At 47.1% G+C, this 18,937-nt stretch overlaps 1 protein-coding gene across 4 annotated transcripts in view; it reads right to left on the reverse strand.

Annotated features, from left to right (window-relative positions):
• The window catches only part of DYM (dymeclin), a 300,303-nt gene that overhangs the window by 218,477 nt on the left and 62,889 nt on the right, over nucleotides 1–18,937 (reverse strand). For all 4 annotated transcript variants that reach the window (XM_056138010.1, XM_056138009.1, XM_056138012.1 and 1 more), the window contains exons 6-7: nucleotides 9,715–9,840; nucleotides 6,237–6,379 (exon numbers count right to left, since the gene is read on the reverse strand). In XM_056138010.1, the coding sequence (XP_055993985.1) occupies nucleotides 6,237–6,379; nucleotides 9,715–9,840 (269 nt within the window). The remainder of the gene's footprint in view (nucleotides 1–6,236; nucleotides 6,380–9,714; nucleotides 9,841–18,937) is intronic.

Consider the following 18,937-nt stretch of genomic DNA (forward strand, 5'->3'; position numbering starts at 1 on the left):
TTTCTAAAATCTCAGGGCTAAGACAAAGGAGACGTTACTGGTGCCTGCTCGAGGAAATAGATGAACAATGGAATGACAGTGATACAGTGAACATTTTTCTATAATTCCACAATAATATAAACTATACTTGGGGACTGGCGTAGAGAAGGTAGGGCACTTGTCTTGCATGTAGCTGAGCAGGTTTGATCCTTGGAACCAGGAGTGATCCCTGAGCCTTACCAAGGGTAAGTCTTGAGCACTGCCAGGTGTGATCCAAAAAATCCCACAAAATATGAAACAACATAATATGAGACTAACATCCAAGGACAGTAGACACAAGGGCCAGGACTACTGCCCCATAGTTGGAAGCCTGTCACATGAGCTGGGGGAGAAGGCAGCTGGAACAGAGAAGGGATCACTAAGTCAGTGATGGTTGGAAGAATCATTCGGGATGGGGGATGTGTGCTTAAAGTAGATAAAGGACCAAACGTGATAGCCTCTCAGTATCTGCACTGAAAACCATAATGCCCAAAAGCAGAGAGAGAGTATGGGGGAAGTGTTTGCCATGGAGGCGGGGGAAGGTTGGAAAGTGTGGGTATACTGGGGACACTAGCGTTGAGAATGTGAACTGGAGGAGGGATGGGTGTTTGATCATTGTATGATTGAAACTCAAACACGAAGGCTTTATAACTGTATCTCACAGTGAGTCAATAAAAAAATAAATTAATTAAAAAGTCCATAAAAACCCACGAACAACAAAAAGTAAATATAAATAAATATACACATGCAGACTAAATCACTAGTGCAAAATAAATAATACTTGGAGCAAGCCTTATAAACTTATTCCAAGAATGTAATCTGGGGTCTGAAGAGAGAGTACAGCGGGTAGCTTGCTTTAGAATACTTACTTTGCACACAGCCAACCTGGGTTCAATTCCCAGCTCCCACATCTCCCCCAACTCCCATCAAGAGAGGTCCCTGATCACAAAAACCAAAGCACTGCCAAAAACCAAATAAATAAACAAAAAAGAACAAAATCTATAATCGAAAGTTGACTGCTGTATTCTATATTCTTCCTGGTGAATATAAATGAATTCAATCCCCACCAATTTGTGGCATAAGCGAGGTCTTAATTCTCCTTTTGAACTGGTTATGAAGGAGATGGAGTTGGGGGCTGGACACTGGTTTAAGATTGGTTGCCAGCAAGTTTCAAGGATAAAATGTCAAATCAACACTGCATTTTGACATTATATTGCGTCTAATGTCTCTCCTTTGTGGGGCAGGAGAGATAGTGCAGCGATTAAGGCGTCTGCCTTACATCCCACTAAAACCAGTAAGATGCCCGGCACTGCATCTGGGCAGTCACCTGAGCACTGCTGGGGTTCACTCCTGAGCACTAAGCCATGAGAAGCTCTGAGCACCACCGCTAGGCATAGCCCAAACCCTCCTCCCCAAAATAAAACCTTTGGCAAATCCACGTTCTGGGAGCCAGGGTAGCTCATGGTAGAGCACACGAGACGCTACATTTGATCCCAGAAAACAAACAGAAATGACCGACTGTGCACCCCGCTGGTCCCTGATTTTTCTTTTATGTTTTTGATCTCTGAAATCTGAAACAATACTTTTTTCCCAGAGCACAACTGAGATGACTTAGAATACCGTTCTACAATCCAGCGGTCAACTTGTGTTCCAGACCTCAATCTGAATGCTCCGGAATCCCCAGAAGGGCTCGCTACGAGAAATAGGAAGTTGGGGCTGGAGCAACAGCACAGTGGGTAGGGCGTTTGCCTTGCACGTGGCCACTCCGGGTTCGATCCCCAGCATCCCATACAGCCCCCCAGCACTGCCAGGATTAATTCCTGAGTGCAGAGCCAGGAGTAACCCCTGAGCATCGCCGGGTGTGACCCAAAAAGCGGGGGGAGCGGTCAAAACAAGAAGCTAACACGCACTGTCTTCTGAGTCACAAACAAGAGCACACCCAGAAGTGGAAGTTAGAAGCATCCTTCCTCACGTAGAATATTACACCAGCCAAATCATTCTAAAATAAAAAATGAATTGAACATGTTAATACACTTTGAAGCCGCTCTTATTCTGAACATGCAAAGCTCTTTCATTAGAAATGCTGGTGGTCGGGCACGGGCCTTGCCTGTGAGAGGCCAGGGCTCCCTCGCAAGTACCCCCAGAATTAAAAGAGAAAGAAATGTTTTCACAACTATGCCCGTTTCTGAGAGCAAATACTTTTCCTCTTACTGGGGCAGTTTTTCTTTCTCAGCAAGGCAGCCCCACAAAAGCCAAAGCTGAAGAGGAAAATAACCATCCCATAAAATAAATGGCCATTACTCCCTACCATACCTAGCATAATAAATTCATCCACTTGCTCCAGAACTGAAATTGGGAGAAACATGAGTTTTAATCTTCACATTCCACTTTATTAATTTCCCTATTACAGCATCTGCCTGAATAAATAATCACTACTTTGGCCTTATAATTTGGCGGGGACACCCACCTCTCCAAGCAAAGGAAAAACAACATTTCTGATGGCTCATTCAAATGGAAAAGCCATATATCAGAAGATACTGTGTAAAACCACAGAGCCGGTGATGGAAAGCACAGTTTGGCAGAATACATTTAATTAGGTTTGGCTCTTTCAAACATTAACTACTCAGTTATAACCACATTACAGCTTTGTCTTAAAAACACACACACACACACACACACACACACACACACACACACACACACACTCCTCCAGGCTAGAGCCTTCAGAAAGCAAAGACTTTCTTGCTTCAGCCTTGTTTAGGCAATAGGGCAATGAAAATATTGGGGCCAGAGAGAGAGTTTAATGGTCTGAGCACACGCAATGAATATTTGCATGCCAGTGACCTAGTCCAATTCTCAACATGGTATCCCCAACCCCACCCCAGAAGAGACAAGGGAAGCACCGAGGACCACTGTAAGCGGCCTTAGAAAAAAGAATCAGAAGAAAATCCAAGTATTCAATTCTCAACACAATTCTCTTGGTGACTTTCTGCAGTCTCTTCTATATGCGAAATACTGGGTTTATTCTCATCATTTTATATTAAAAATATGAAGTTAAAAATCATTAGAAATCGGGGCTGGAGAGATAGCACAGTGGGTAGGGCGTTTGCCTTGCACGCGGCCGACCCAGGTTCGATTTCCAGCATCCCATATGATCCCCTGAGCACTCGCAGGAGTGATTCCTGAGTGCAAAGTCAGGAGTAACCCCTGAGCATCACCAGGTGTGACCCAAAAAGCAAAAAAAAAAAAAAAAAAATCATTAAAATTCAAAGGCACTTACTCTTCTATTTATTTTGAGAAAGAGTTGACTTTGGTGGTGAAGGATGTAGGTCCCCCCAGAGATGCTCAGAGGCCCGGTGGGGTGGGGGTGGGGGGCTCATGCGAGGGTCTGAGGACGCAGTGCTGGACTGTGAGGAGCTGGCCACAGCCTCAGTACCACCACTACACAGGGTTGTGGATGAAAACAAAGAAGGACTAGAACGGAAAGGTGCGTGGGGACCAGAGCGACAGCACAGCGGGGAGGGCGCTTGCCTTGTGCACGGCTGACCCAAGTTCAATCCCCGGTATCCCATATGATCCCTCAAGCCCTGCCAGGAGTGACTCCTGAGCACTGTCAGGTGTGCCCAAAAACCAAACAAATAAACAAACCAATGTACAAGAGACCTTCCCAAATGAAACGACAGTTAGCGGGGTTACAGCAGGACCCACCTGTGACAGAGTAAATCTCTTCCTAAACTCGGATATTTAAAGTCCAACCCTGCTAGGCCCCAGGAAGTGAGGCTTAGGGGTGCTTTGTTCTCAATGAGGTCCTGCAAGGAGAGGCCCAGGAGGAGAGCAGTCTTGGCAGGGGAGGGAGAGACACTGGGAGCCTTCCGCTTCGTTCTGTGAGACCACCCTCTCCCGCGAGCACCTACGCTGTCTGGGGCTAAGCTCACACTGTCGTCCTGCCCCAGGGCTGCTTTCACGCCAGCCACAGGCTGTGCCACCTGATCCCACCCTCTCCGCTGCCTCTCCTTCCCCATCACCATACTCCAACACCCAGAGACATGCAGGTCTCTGATAACTGGCTCTGGAAAACCTCTCTCCCAGGGACAAGTGCTTCTAGACGGAAGACTATCAGTTTTGCCCAACTCACATGAAACAAGAATACCAATATTGCTGATATTTGACGAAACACTGGAAATATTTATTAAACTTTTGGCGGAGTCAGCACCACGTCTTTAACATCTTCTTTGGCTCCTTTTGTAGAGGGCTTCGAAACACAATCTCTTTGGAACGAGTGGTGAGTAAGAAAAGGTCCCACAGTCATGGCTGTCAGGGAACGCTCCTTCGGGAAGAAAGGAGACATCTCTGGTGGGCAATGTCTAACAATCAAACTTTCCTTTCTGACCGTCGTGGGCCAAGTTCTGCACCCCATAAAAACAGAGGCCAGTTGGAAAAAGAGCAGACACACGGCTGATGTATTCACCTCAGTCAGTTCAAAACATTTTCTTACATAAATCTCCATTTGAGCAAACCCAAAAGATGGAACATTTTTTAACTGTTTGATTGGCTTACACAAACATCTCAAAGATTTTTCTCATCAGCACCGTCACCTGATTTGATTTACTTTCTTTCAAATAGCTTTGATCATAATTAACAAGAGAACAGCAGCTCTGGGTGCAGGGGACGAAAGTCATTTACACAGGATGCTGGGCAGTTTTAGAAGTGAGTTTATACACAATAGGTCAGGGTCCCACCATAACACCGTACAAACCAAACGTTTTCAATTCATCACCTTTATTATCTACACGAGCGAGAACTCTAACACTGATGAACCTATAAGGCCACACCAGGATGGGGAAGCTCCATCCCACATTATCTGCTGCTGAAGGGCCACCTCTGGGACCCTCACTGATCCGTACATTTCCAAGAGACCAAGGCACAGTTCAATGGCAGAGGGTAAGCCTTGCACAATGGAGCCCTACTGTGCTTTAGAACATCTGGCAGCCACCACACAGCCCTCTAAACAGATTCCATTTTCAAGATTTTAATCCACATTAGAGTACATTAGATTTAATCTACATTAGAACCAGAACAAATGCAGCAAGAATTTTATGAACTTTTTTCTTGAAAAGGGAATCTTACGCTGCAATAAATGTAATCACCAGAGAAGGAAGCAGGTGGAGGAGGGGAGAAAGGGCACCACGCTCAGGCTGGTCATGAAAAGTTCACTGGAACTTTGGGAGTAGATAAGGAGAGACTGTAGTCTCACACACACACACACACACACACACAGACTGTATTCACTCAGAGATTAGGTGCACCAGACTGCATTCCTACACAATCTGTACTTAGAGGCTGCAGTCACACCAGACACTAGTCACACAGACTCTATCCATGTCATGACCATAGTCACATGGAGAGACAGTGTTCACAGAGACTGTAGTCACACACACACACACACACACACACACACACACACACACACACAGACTATCACATACAGACTATTCACATACACAAAATGTATTCAGACACAGAGACTATTCGCAGAGACCTCATTCACACCTAGAACCTAGCTGCACAGGGACTGTAGTCACACACAGAAACTACACCCACACAGAGACTGTATCCATACAGAGACTGTATCCACACAGGCTGTAGTCACACAGAGACTGTATCCAGAGACTGCATCCATACAGAGACTATATCCACACAGACTGTATCCACACACAGAGACTGTATCCACACAGACTGTAGTCACACACAGAGACTGTATCCACAGAGACTGTATCCAGAGACTGTATCCATATAGAGACTGTATCCACCCAGACTGTACTCACACACAGAAACTGTATCCACACAGACTGTGTTACACATAGAGACAATGTCACACAGACTGCAGACACACTCACAGGTTGTACTTCAGAGATGGTACTCACATACAGAGCCTCCACTCACACACAGACCATGCTCACACATACAGACCGTATCTCCAACATTTGTGCAGTCCTATAAACCAACGAAAATCAACACAATCTTCATTTCTTTTTTAATACAAGGAAAAGGATGCCTTCCAGTGACACCATCTTCCCCATCGCTGGCACATGCTTTACTGCCTCCACTGCTCACATTCAACAGCAGATTCGGTATAAAGCAACGTCAGCCACGAGATAACATATCAGACAAAACTCCTGCACACCACACAAATGGGAAACACATCTGACAGGGCTTACTTGCTACTCCAGAGGCGAGTCCGTAAAGCAGTCCTCCCGCGTCTGACTGCTGAGGTAAGACGTGTGCACCTGGAGGAGGCGGCTTTTCTTGTCTGATGAAGTTATACAGTAAGGTTTTCACAAGTTTGCTGGTGTACGGAAGACTGCGCAGAGGAAAAAAAGAAAATCAAACGCCTATCTATGGGCGCCACCCAATTTCATATAGTGACAAATATAGGCTATGCAGTCTAATAATATAAAGGGGTTCACACAGCTAAAAGTCATGGAGCATTATCAAGTAAGAGTGAAGAGCAGGAAATCTGAGATCAGACCTGAGGGAAGATTCTGGTTTTCCTCTTACTGGGTCAGTAAGTCACTGTGGTCGGGCTGGGGGGGAAGGAGCCCCGCGCCCACTGCTGGTGGGAAGGGTTTCTCCACGTGGAGACCTGCCGCAATACGAAGAACTGAGCTTCCACCTGGCCCAGTCATTTCCCTTCTTGGCTTCTCTTGGCTCCATGGGCCCAAAACACTTCTTCAAAGAGACACCTGACTCCTCTGCTCACTGCAGCACTATTCACAGTAACCAAGATCTGGAAACAACCCGGGCCCAAGGGCAGGCGAACAGAAACTGTGTATGCATACACAGTGGGATGCTACTCAGCTACACGAGGAAACCATGCAGTTCAGTGAAGTAGGGATGGACGTCGGGGCTGTTCTGTTAAGGGGAGTCAGTCAGAGACAGAGGGACAAATGCAGAATAATCTCTGTATGAGAGGCACATAAAGAAATACATGAAGAGAATAACAAACGGCCCCGAGGGCCTGCAGAACTGAGTGTGCTCAGGGGCAGGGCTGGGGCGTGGGAGTGGATGTCACACACCACTGGTGGAGGAGAGTGGAAGAGGAAATGCCCGAAGCTCGAATACTAACAGTACTGTCGATCATGGTTCCTAAATAAAAACTGCAAAATAATATTTCACTGGGAAACTGTAGGATTTCATGTTAAATGCTTTTCAAATTTTTTTTGTTGGCTTGTTTTTCTTTTACTCATTGCTTGTTTGTTTTATTTGCTTTGGAGGTGGGGGCTGTTGTTTTGATTCCTTGCTTAGTAAAACTACTACTACTTGTAGTTAAGCAGAAAGAAACTAGAGATTGAAAGAGGAAAATAACTTCAGTTATGGAACTTCAGGTACCTAATAATATAAATTCATAAATATAAAAATGGGCTGGAGTGATAGCACAGCAGGTGCTATGGGTGTTTGCCTTGCATGCAGCCAACAAGGCCGACCCAAGTTCGATTTCTCCACCCCTCTCGGAGAGCCTGGCAAGCTACCGAGAGTATCTTGCCTGCACGGCAAAGCCTGGCAAGCTCCCCGTGACGTACTCGATATGCCAAACACAGTAACAAGTCTCACAATGTTACTGGGCCCGCTCGAGCAAATCGATGAACAATGGGAGGACATTGACAGTCAAATATAAAACATCACCTGGTGCTTGAAAGAACAATAAAGAACCAAAAGGGGAAAGAACAAATTAAAAAGCAGTAATATAGAAGATTACAGTTTTTTAATTATAAAGTCACTTGATTTATGCATGTCTTTAAAATCATTGTATTTATAGAGTCTGTCGCTATTTTCCTTTGGGTTTGGGGGCCATGCCCAGCCATTCTCTGGGAGCACTTTCAGCAACACTCGGGGACTACATGGTGCTAGGGACCCGCACACAGCGCAGACACACCAGTGCTGGGAGTTATCCCTCTGGCCCTGCACAGTTTTATTTTTAGATGTCAGTATTTGAAGTACTGGGATGAGAGGAAAGGAGAGAAAATAAGTTAAAATTGTTTAACATATAGGACAGACATAGAAAGACTGCATTCATCTGGGGAACATAAAGTAACAAAATTGGAGACTAACACCCAAGAATAGCTGAGATAAGTACCAGGAGTTTTCCCCCATGTTTTGGAGGCCAGCCACACACGCTAGGGGAAAAGGCAGCTCAGATAGAGAAGGGAGCACCAAATAAAGGGTGTTGGGAGGATCCTCCCAGGATGGGAGATGCGTGCTGAGAGTAGACTTTAGACCGAACATGATGGCCACTCAATGGCTCTTTTGCAAACCACAGCACTCAAAAAGAGAGAGAGAACAAAAGGGAATGCCCTGCCACAGAGGCAGGGTGGGATGGGGGATCTGAGGGGTGGGAGGGATACTGGGATCAGTGGTGGTAGAGGGATGGGTACTCGATCATTGTATAACTGAAACCCAAGCACAAAAATTTGTAAGTCTACAACTGTACCTCATGGTGTTTCACTAATAAAAATTTAAAAATCAATAAATAAGTAAAATGCAAGTACTTCAGAATCCTAAAAAAAAAGTTTTTAACATATATCTTAAAGTGGGAGGGGGGGACAGGTTAAAAGGGATGTTCACAAATTGGTGATAAACCAATTCCTGCCCTTTAGATTGAAGGCGTGAAAGCTAAAGCTCGGGCCCTTTTCCCAAGAACAACTTCAAATACATCCCAAGAACCCTCAGGGAGGCTGGGAAAGTGCCAAAGGTATAATCAAGGGAGCGAGAGGGGTGTGAAAAGGATCACACTCCCTGGGAATGTGAGTCAGAGCTCATGTCTCTGCATTTATTTCAGGGGCTGGTGTGTAGTTCTGCACTTGCTTTGTAGCTGTGAGGACTCGGGTGTGACGCCCAGCATCAAAAACCAAAAAAAAGGAAAAAGACCCGCTCTCTTTATGTCTAAAATTCTGTGCAGGCCGTGCCAACGAGAGAGGCGGGTGAGTGTGTGCCCTTCACGTTTCTCTATTCCTGCTCCTACCGTAAGGGGATCTGAAGCTTAGACACACAGCCCACATCCCTCCAGCATCTCCGTGGCACCTGGCTAGAATGCAGGAAGTGTCTGTTGGCTACCTAAAAGCCAAACAGCTAAGAAGAAAAATGACGGGTGCGTCCCTGAAAGCACCCAGGGACGGGGCCATTCCCGTGGGACTTGGTGAGAAGGGAAAGGCACCCACAGGATTCAAATGAACAACGCTGGCCCGCTGAGTGTTTAAGCCAGGATTTCCCGAAGTGAACGGTGGTCCCCTGGGGGTGCTGAGGGGGGGCAGCCTGAGCCTTGGACGCAAGTGCAGAGACACTGTGTTTGCTTAAGGAAGCCGAGTCCCAGGACGGCCAGTGAGTCATCTCCTCTGAAAAGAGGGCAGTAGGCCAAATAAATCTGGAACTCTCTGGTTGAGACCGAGGATGATGGAGAAGAAGAGGTCGGTGCAAGAAGGACCATGGCCAGGGTGACCAGTGGGGCACGGGTGAGGGCCGCGGACAGCTCCAAGCAGGAAACAGGATGGGCTGTGTCCTTCTACGCTGCTCCGTCTCCCTGACAGGAGCACTGGAGGAACCGTCCACGGGAGAGGGGGCAACTCCAGGGCACAAAGAAACCGGCCGGAAAGACACACATTTATGCCCCCTCCCGTCGTGGTTGGTAAAGGAGACACGTACCATCGGCCGTGCATCAAATATTTGTGACTGGTGCTGTGGCGCAGGACCTCCTTGTGGAAGAGCTGGCAGGAGAGGAAGACCACCAGCGTGGAGACGGCCTCCACGGAAATGTCGTACGTGATGTCTCTGCAACGAAAGAAGGCCACCATTTTAGAAGATTCAGACATTGCTCCAGGGACCGTGGCGAGAGCACGGCGGGGAGGGCGCTGGCCTTGCACGTAGCAGACCAGGTTCGATCCCATAAGATTCCCTGAACACTGGCGGGAGTGATTCCTGAGTCAGGAGTAATCCCTGATCGTTGCTGGGTATGGCCCAAAAAATAAACGAAAGCTTGAAAGATGCTCAGGGATACTGCTAAGGACGATACACACTTAAAAATGCGAATGTTGGGGCTGGAGCAATAGCACAGCGGGGTGGGCGTTTGCCTTGCATGCAGCCGACCCGGGTTCGATTCCCAGCATCCCATATGGTCCCCTGAGCACCGCCAGGAGTAACTCCTGAGTGCAGAGCCAGGAGGAACCCTTGTGTATCACCAGGCGTGACCCAAAAAGCAAAAAAAAAAAAGAAACGAATGTAAATACTCAACACATTTGAGCATTTTTTCCCAACAGTCAGTATAAAATGAAGTCAGAGAAAAGCCTGAAACCCTTGCCCAACAATTAACTCTTGTGCTGGAGTCTCTTTCCTTTCTCTTTCTCTTTTTCTCTCTGTCTCTCTCTCTTTCTGTCTCTCTGTCTCTGTATCCCTCTTCCTCAATACACAGTGGTGCTCAGGCACTGCTCCTAGTTTGGAAATGCTGGGGGGGGGGGTCCCATCCATCCCATCCCTGTGGTGTCAGGATCAGTTCTGAGCCTCCCGCATGCAGATCCCGTGCCCTAGCCCTCTCCCCACACTAGGCACCCTGCCTCAGGAAAGGCCAAGTGTCCCCAAAGATTAGCACCTTCTGGCTGTGCTCAGGGCTTACTCCTGGCTCTGCATGCAGGGAAAACTGGGTGGCTCACAAGAACCGTTCAGGTGGGGTGCGGGGGACCGATCCGGGTCAGCACGCACAAAGCAAATGCCCTACCCACTGTACTGTTGCTCTGGTGCAGATCAGCACCATTTCGAAACAAATTTTAAATCAAATAAGAAAGTCTCAGCTGAACAAGGAGCTCGCAAAGAAATCAAGGGATCAAGAAATCTTGGATAACTGCAGACTATTTAAACACGCTTATCATGGAGAACGCAAATAGGATGTCAGACCAGGAATGCAGAAACTTGGAAACAAAGCAAAAATTTAATTTAATTAAAAAAAAAATAAAAAGAGCAAGGAGCTCGGGAGAGATTTCAAAGGCCCAGATTCAGTCTCATACCACATGGATCCTGGAGCACTGCCAGGAGTCACCCCCTCAGACCCAGCCGGGAGAAGCCCACGCACTGCCAGGAGTGGCCCAAAAAACAAACAAAAGGAATTAAAAAAAAATAAAATTCACCAAAAATTTTATTTAAAAAAAAAAAAGCAGAACTCCAAAAGGATATAAAAATATTTTTATAAAACTAAAATATCCACCATAGGTCCAAAGAAAAGTACTTAAGACCCACTTAAAAGAAGGCTCCTTAAATTAAAGATGACTTAATTCCCCTAAAACTGGGAAAATATGAATTCTACCACACACTCTAAGGAATTACTGCTGACAGGAGTTATCTCTGAAAGACTGAAAGACTCTTGGACGGAGCACTGACACTGTAGCTCGCTGGCACGGCTGAGGTCCCGGGCTTCATCCCGGGCACCACATGGCTCCCGGAGCCCACCAAAAGAGACCCCAAGAACCGAGCCAGGAGCAGCCCCAAGCACCAGTGGATAGGACCAAAAAGAAAAAATAAAGCAGGACACCAAAAAACAGCACGGGGGTGAAGGGTGACTGGGCGCGGGTGACCCGAGTTCAATGCCGAGTAACGAACATCGCCAGCACAGAGCAGGGATTAGCCCTGAGCACCACGGGTATGTTCAAAAACACAAAACAAACCAAAAAAAGCACTATAAAATGATTTACGTCCTGAAAAATCTATGTATTCTAAATATTAACCAGATTAAGTAGGGGTTTTTATATTCGATTTTTTTTTACTGAAGACGAACCTGGTGCTTCGTACCACGTTATAACTCGTTAATGATGTTTGGGTGCCTGGAACCCAAACGATTCTGCACCACCATAATCATGTATTCCTAGAGCCGAGGCTCTGCCGCTGGTTGGGCTTTTCCAGGGCTGGACAGGATAATTAATGCCTGCAAAGGAAAGCGGCGAGACCCATCCAGACTGGTCACAAGCCCCAATACATCTGCTGCTCTGTTCAGTTACTGCATCAACAACAAGGAATCGAGTGGAGTGGTTTTCAGTTTAGTATCTTTTCCTATGTCCCGGACCCAAAAATAAAAAATGCTGTAGAGGTCAGAAATTCAAGAATTTCTAGAGCACGAATTAGGGGTTCACAACTTACATCAGTTGACCTCAAGCCGACCTCCAGCACCACCTCAACCCCCAGCATCACCAAGTGCAGTTCTGGAGGCTTAAGAGACCTGGGCGGCCTGGGCCATAAACCCAACTGGCCAAGAATCACCAGGAGCAGCCCCAGGCCTACTAAACACCTTTTGCGAACACACCCATGCCCCCCCCCAAAAAATTGTCTGAACAATGAGATATCACCTCATATCACAGAGACTGACACGTATAAAAAATATATATATAAATAAAAAATAAAACCACCACCACCACAACCAGCGCTGGTACGGGTGCCACAGGAAAGGGGATAGATTATACTGGGGGAATATCAACGAGGCCAGCTTTTCTGGAAAAAAACATGAACGTTTCTTACAAACACAAGGAAGCATGAGCAGGAGAGTTAGTCCTGCAGGCAAAGCTCTTGCCTTGTTTCCAGCTTACCCATGTTCCCTGGAATCCCATACGGTCCTCCGAGCCTACCAGGAGTGATTCTTAAGTGTAGAGCCAGGAGTAACCCCTGAGCATCATCCAAAACACAACACACACACACACACACACACACACACACACACACACACACACACACACCACAAAACCCTTAGGAGCTGAGCTTCTATTTATCCCAGCCGAACCCTAAAATACAAAATGGAGAAAAGACTTTGCACCCCACGCTCCTTGTAGCACTATACACAAGAGCAAAACTTTGGAAATAAATCAAGTGTTCAGGAAGAGATGCCTGTATAAAGAAACGATGGCACATATACACAATGGAATATTACTTGGCCATAAGAAAAGATCACTGTATCACTGTCATCCTGTTGATCGTCAAATTACTTGAGCGGGCACCAGTAATGTCTTTATTCCTCCCAGCTTTGAGATTTTAGCAGACTCTTCTCACTTGTCTTTTCTCAATGATTGGAGGCTCTTTCAGGGTCAGGGGAATGAGACCTGTTGTCGTTACTGTATTTGGCATATTGAATATGCCACAGGGAGCTTGCCAGGCTCTGCCCATAGGGCAGGATACTCTCAGTAGCTTGCCGAGCTCTCCAAGAGGGGGATATATATATATATATATATATATATATATATATATATATATATATATATTCTATGATTTGTTGCTAACTGTCTGAACCCCATCAGATATGGTGTAGTAATTTGTATAAACACAAAAAAGGACGGGCAAGGGGGACGGCAGCGGCTTATCTCTCCTGCCACCTGCGTTCGGTGGTCTCAGGCCGTTTCCGTTTCCCCACTCCAGGGAGGTCGATGGCGATGGTCAGGCGAAGGAAGGAACGAGGGCCAGGCTGGTTGGTCTTAGCAGCAGTTTATTACAGGGAAGAGATGTATGTCATGGAAGCCCCAGGATCTCTCAAGCACGTGCTCCTTTGTTCTCTAAGCTTCTGTCCTCAGCCCCATCTTCCCAGGTTCTCTGATGCACGTGTCCCCCAGAGAGCCCTGAAATCTCCCTTATATAGATCATAGTACCTCTAAAGGGCGCAATATAGTGATGTCATCAAAAGGAGTTACAGATAAAACATTGAGGCAGCAAACCATACATTGTTTCTTTGTATCAGCAGGCCAGTAATCCTGGCCTCACCTTTTACAAACTACAAGCACTTGGATTAGCACATCAAAGATCAGTCTGCTAGAGCTTGGAATCTACATCTCCAAGATCAGCCTGCCTGGAGCCAGGCATCTACATCCCAAAGATCAGGCCTGGCTTAGCACCTGGGATCTGCAAGACCAGCTAGGTTCCTGTGAGATAAGGGAAACTGCCTCAATATACTGAAATCATTTACTGAAGGCAGTTTGAAGGGGAGAAAGTTCAGTCTCGCCCAAGCTAGTCAGGACACACAGGAAAACTGCTTCTAGAACAGATCAACCCACCCTAGAACAGATTTCCCTGGATGTGTTTCTCCTCTCCTTGTCCGACCAACATATAAGCATACATAATATAAATCATTTTGTATGGACACAGTAAGAAATACTTTGAGCTTATAGAATTGCTCTCCTAGGGCCATCTCGATCTCAGACTGCAGTGCTCAGGCCAGATATCTTTCCTATCCCTAGCAGCAGGGTCCTAGTCTTGTCGTTACTTTTGGATCATGACAGCATTTGCCTATAATCAAACTCTTAACCTATAGTTAAGAATCGTGGCACCTTGGCCTGGCCCATCGCGATGCCAGGGTAGCACATAACTTACCGGCTTGCCCTGGTTCCATCCAGTCCCACGTCGGGACCCTGCCGTTGGAGTGCTAGGAAGTGAGGGCAACTGAGGCTTAAGTTGAGAAAGCAGATGCCCAGAAGTAAATAATATTCAAAGCCAATTAAGTCCTAAGATATAAAGCATAATATTGTCTTCCTGTATCTATACAAAAAGGACATTGCATTAAAGTAAACTACTCAAAAGACATAAGGAGAGGAGAAAGGCAATATTAACTTACAGTACAAGTTCAGTGTCCTAGAAGGATGAGACCTTACAAATTGGTTGGGGAGGAGAGCATAGAAGTGGTTACAGACAAACAAAATAATGGGAGTGACTCGGGAGCACTATGATGGGTGCAACCTGATAAACCTAAGATCCTTGTACTCCAACAGTAATTGTGGAAAATGAGTAGGAAGTGTCTTATAATGTCTTATAACGTGGTCCAGAAAGCAGCCTGGAGTGTGGCAGTGGTTGAGTAGTGGAGGTTGGCTGCCAGGGCTGGGTCCCTCGGGGTGGGGAACAGATCAAGTCATGAAATCTGCTGCTGCATGAGGTACCTGGAGAGTCTCACGCTGAGTGAAGTTAGTCAGAGGAGAGACAGACCAACACAGAATTCTCTCTCATATGCAGAATATAGATGCAGGATGGTGGAATGATGAATGCCCAAAGGCGACGAAAACAAAGATCCTGAGAACTGGTATTCAGCAGGAAGCCTGCCACTGAATGCTTCCTACTGAGGGTTGGGGGTAAGACAGGAAGGGGGCAATGACTATGGCAGAGGGAAGCATTCAACTGGGAGGAGAAGGGCGTGCTGAAAGCTGGTGATGCCTTATCTATGAAACCCGATCCGCAACAATACTGTAAGCCACACCGCAGAAACTTAAAAAAAAAGCACCTCTTGTAGAAGCTGACTGGTAGGTGGAAGGGAATGGGGGGAGGCAGTGGTGGAGGGGCGTGGACACCAGTGGAGGGCTGGGCTCTGAAACACTGTGCGCCTGAAACCCAACCATGAGTAACTTTGTAATTTAGCAGTGACGACATTTTTTAAAATCGTTTTATGTTTGAAAACTATGACTATTAAGACACACTGGATCTAAGCACCCTGAAGACCCTGCATGTCTCTAGCTGTATCCATGGGTACAGACACAAATATAGCTGTATAGATATACAGATCCATGGGCTGTTCCTCAAAATTAATCGGGTCGAACCAAATCTGCAGCGGGAGAATAGGGAAAGTGTTGACCCTAAGATCATCCTCTCCTAAAACAAAATCTTATAAAGCTGTAAATGTCAAGATAGTTAAAACTGTAAGTGAGATCTGACGCAGTGAAGCAGGGGAAAGCTTATAGCTTATTAAAGAAGAACGATTCAACATAACAAATCTTTAAATGAAAGAAAAGGATTCCTCCTCTGCATTCCCAGTGACCTGTATATTAAAATTCCGTCAATGGGATATCAATGGGATACTGATGCGAATATCCCATTGTATTTTACTTTAGGCATCATTCAATATATCTTTGTATATAGCTGGTTCTTACTATGTCTCCACAAGTTTCCTGCTCCATTTCGGAAGATCTTCGATCTGCACATAGAAGAGCTGTATTTTAATGGATCTTACGGTTATTAGAGAGAACTCACTATTTACTCCAAATGAGCCATACAGAATAAACACACGGAATGGTGAGAGGACTTCTAGGAGACTGACCGTAACCGGGAATTACACTAAAGTTTGTGTAAAAGAGTGCATTAAGACCTAACGTGGGTGCTGGAGCAATAGTACAACGAGTAGGGTGTTTGCCTTGCACACTGCTGACCTGGGTTCGATTCCCAGCACCCCTATGGTCCCCTGGAGGGGGACCGCCAGGAGTAATTCCTGAGTGCAGAGCCAGGAGTAACCCCTGTGCATCGCCAGGTGTGACCCAACACGCAGAAAATAAAAAAAGACCTAAAGAATGGGGAGGGCATTTGCCTTACATACAGCTAACCCATGTTCCATCCCCGGCATCCATATGGTCCCCAGAGCACCACCAGGAATAACTCCTGAGTGCAGAGCTAGCAGTAAGCCCTGAGCATCACCAGATGGGTCATAAGAACCCCACCCCCACCCCCATCAAAAGAAAAATAATTCGGAGCACGTGGTAGGATGGTAGGAGACTACTTCCGAGAGGAGATTAGCTGCCCTGCTCCGCTTCACCTCCTCTTCGGGAAGCCCCCAAGTCAGCATCCGGCATGAGCTGCCACGAGCATGAGCAACAGCCACCTGGCTAAGCTCCAGAGGCTTTCAGCCCCGTCTGTGAGAATGAAGGGCCCTGCACCCGCCATCCCAGCTGCAGCCACAGATGAGGCGATGGTTCTCCTATGAGTTCCCTGACCACCTGAGACGAAGGCAGGGGACTGACTCCAAAACCGACGTGTCCGGTGTCTGAGACGGCTCAGGTGGAGCGCTCGTCATTCTGTGGCTACCAAGAAATACGGGGCCAATCATTCTCAAACAGTCAGTGCTGTGGGCTGCAGCCAGGGCCAGGCCAGTGCGGGAGTCCACCTGGGTCAGCCATGAGTAATAGGTAGGTCCAATGCGGTAGATGGACACACAAAGCAGTTTTCACAGCAACAGACGAAACATTCATTTAGCAACACAGAAAACACCTCACAGTTCTGAGAGGGAAAGGTGAAAACTGGTTGAGCGCTGCAACACAACATTCATTTATGTGCATAAAAAATAAATGTAAACCCTTTTTTACGAAGATGGCACTGGAAGCCAAGAAGGAAGGCCCTGCCCCTCCCAAAGCTGAAGCCAACACCAGAGCTTTGAGGGCCACGAAGGCAGCACTAAAAGGCACCCACAGCCACAAAAAGAGGAAGATCTGCATGTCACCCACCTTCCGAGACCCAAAATGCTGCGGTTCAGAAAAGTAGCCCAGAGACCTCAAAAGAGCCTCCAGGAGAAACAAGCTTGGCCATGATGCCATCAAGTTCCCTCTGACTGCTGAGTCCGCCATGAAGAAGAGAGAGATTACAACACACTCGTGCCCACTGTGGAGGTCAAGGCAGAGAGGCACGGGATTAAACAGGCAAGGAAGAAGGTCTGAGACATGGGTGTGGCCAAGCCAACACCCAGACAGGCCTGGTGGAGAGAAAAAGGCATCTGTTCAGCTGGCTCCTGACTATGACGCCCTGAATATTGCCAACGAAATCGGGGTCACCTAAACAGTCCAGCTGGCTAATCCTAAATACGATTTATTTTCAACATTTAAAAAAAATGTACACTAAATCTTCAGGAGAGAAGCATGCCAAGAAGCTGAAACTCATGGACACACCAATCCCCCCAGCTGAAAACTGGTCACCCTTGGGAAGGGGGCAGGCCAAATCCCTGCCCTGCTGAAGCCCCAGCGGCTGCACCCACACCCCACTGCTGCCTCCCCACCAAGGGCCTAACTGCACGGCTTCCCTAGGAATCTCTGAACCAGAACTAGAACTCATCGTAGTTCTACAGTCTCAAGTTTCTAGAGCAGGTGGCCACATACACAGCCACAGGACAGCTCCAAGTTCCTCCACGCTGAGATCACAGCAGAAGCATGCCACATTAGATGGTGAGGTAACACAGGAGCCAACTCAACTCCACAAACAAAAACAAGTCACACAGAAGGCGCAATCAGTGACCAACAGCTTAGTGAATCCTCAGACAGGCGCAACAGCCCCATGTGGTAAGAGAAATCTTCACAAATTTTCTTTTCCTGAAGTATTTTTGATAATTCCCTTAGCCATTTGGTTGTAACAAGCAATCACTGTCACTGTCACTGTCCTCCCGTTGTTCATCGATTTGCTTGAGCGGGCCCAGTAACATTGTGAGACTTGTTACTGTGTTTGGCATATCGAATGCGTCACGGGTAGCTTGCCAGGCTTTGCCGTGTGGGTGAGATACTCTCGGTAGCTTGCGAGGCTCTCCGAGAGGGGCAGAGGAACCGAACTCAGGTAGGCTGTGTCAGCCACATGCAAGGCAAACGCCCTACCTACTGTGCTATTGCAACAGCGTAACAAGCAATATGAAACAAATTACTATGTGCCTGCTACAGGGGCAGGCTTGGGGGTGGTTGGGGAAATGGGGATAATGGTGGAGGGAAGGTCACTCAGGTGGTGGGACGGCAGCTGGAACATCAAAGTCCATAACAACTGTATTATGAATGACTTTAAAAACCATGGTGCTCAAATAAACACAAAAAAACTACATGCCCACTGGTTAGGCCTCAGTACCGCCGGATGTGGCTCTGGAGGGCCCCAGAACTGCTGGTCTGGTCTGGGTATCCCCAGCACCAGGGTGTCTGAGAATCACGACTCCATGCATGCAGCTGGGTTCAATCCCCAGCTCCCCATATGATTCCCCACGCACTGCCAGGAGTGACTCCTGAGTGCAGAGCTGGGAATAACCCCTGAGCACCGTCAGGCAAAGTCCAACAACTGTGAAAGAAAGAACTGAAGGGAACGCAGGGAGTGGATGAAAGAAGGGTGGGCAGGAGGGAGGGAGAGAGGGGCTGGGAAT

Source organism: Sorex fumeus, unplaced genomic scaffold, assembly GCF_029834395.1.
Source record: "Sorex fumeus unplaced genomic scaffold, SorFum_2.1 ptg000128l, whole genome shotgun sequence".
In the NCBI taxonomy this organism is placed as follows: Eukaryota; Metazoa; Chordata; class Mammalia; order Eulipotyphla; family Soricidae; genus Sorex; species Sorex fumeus.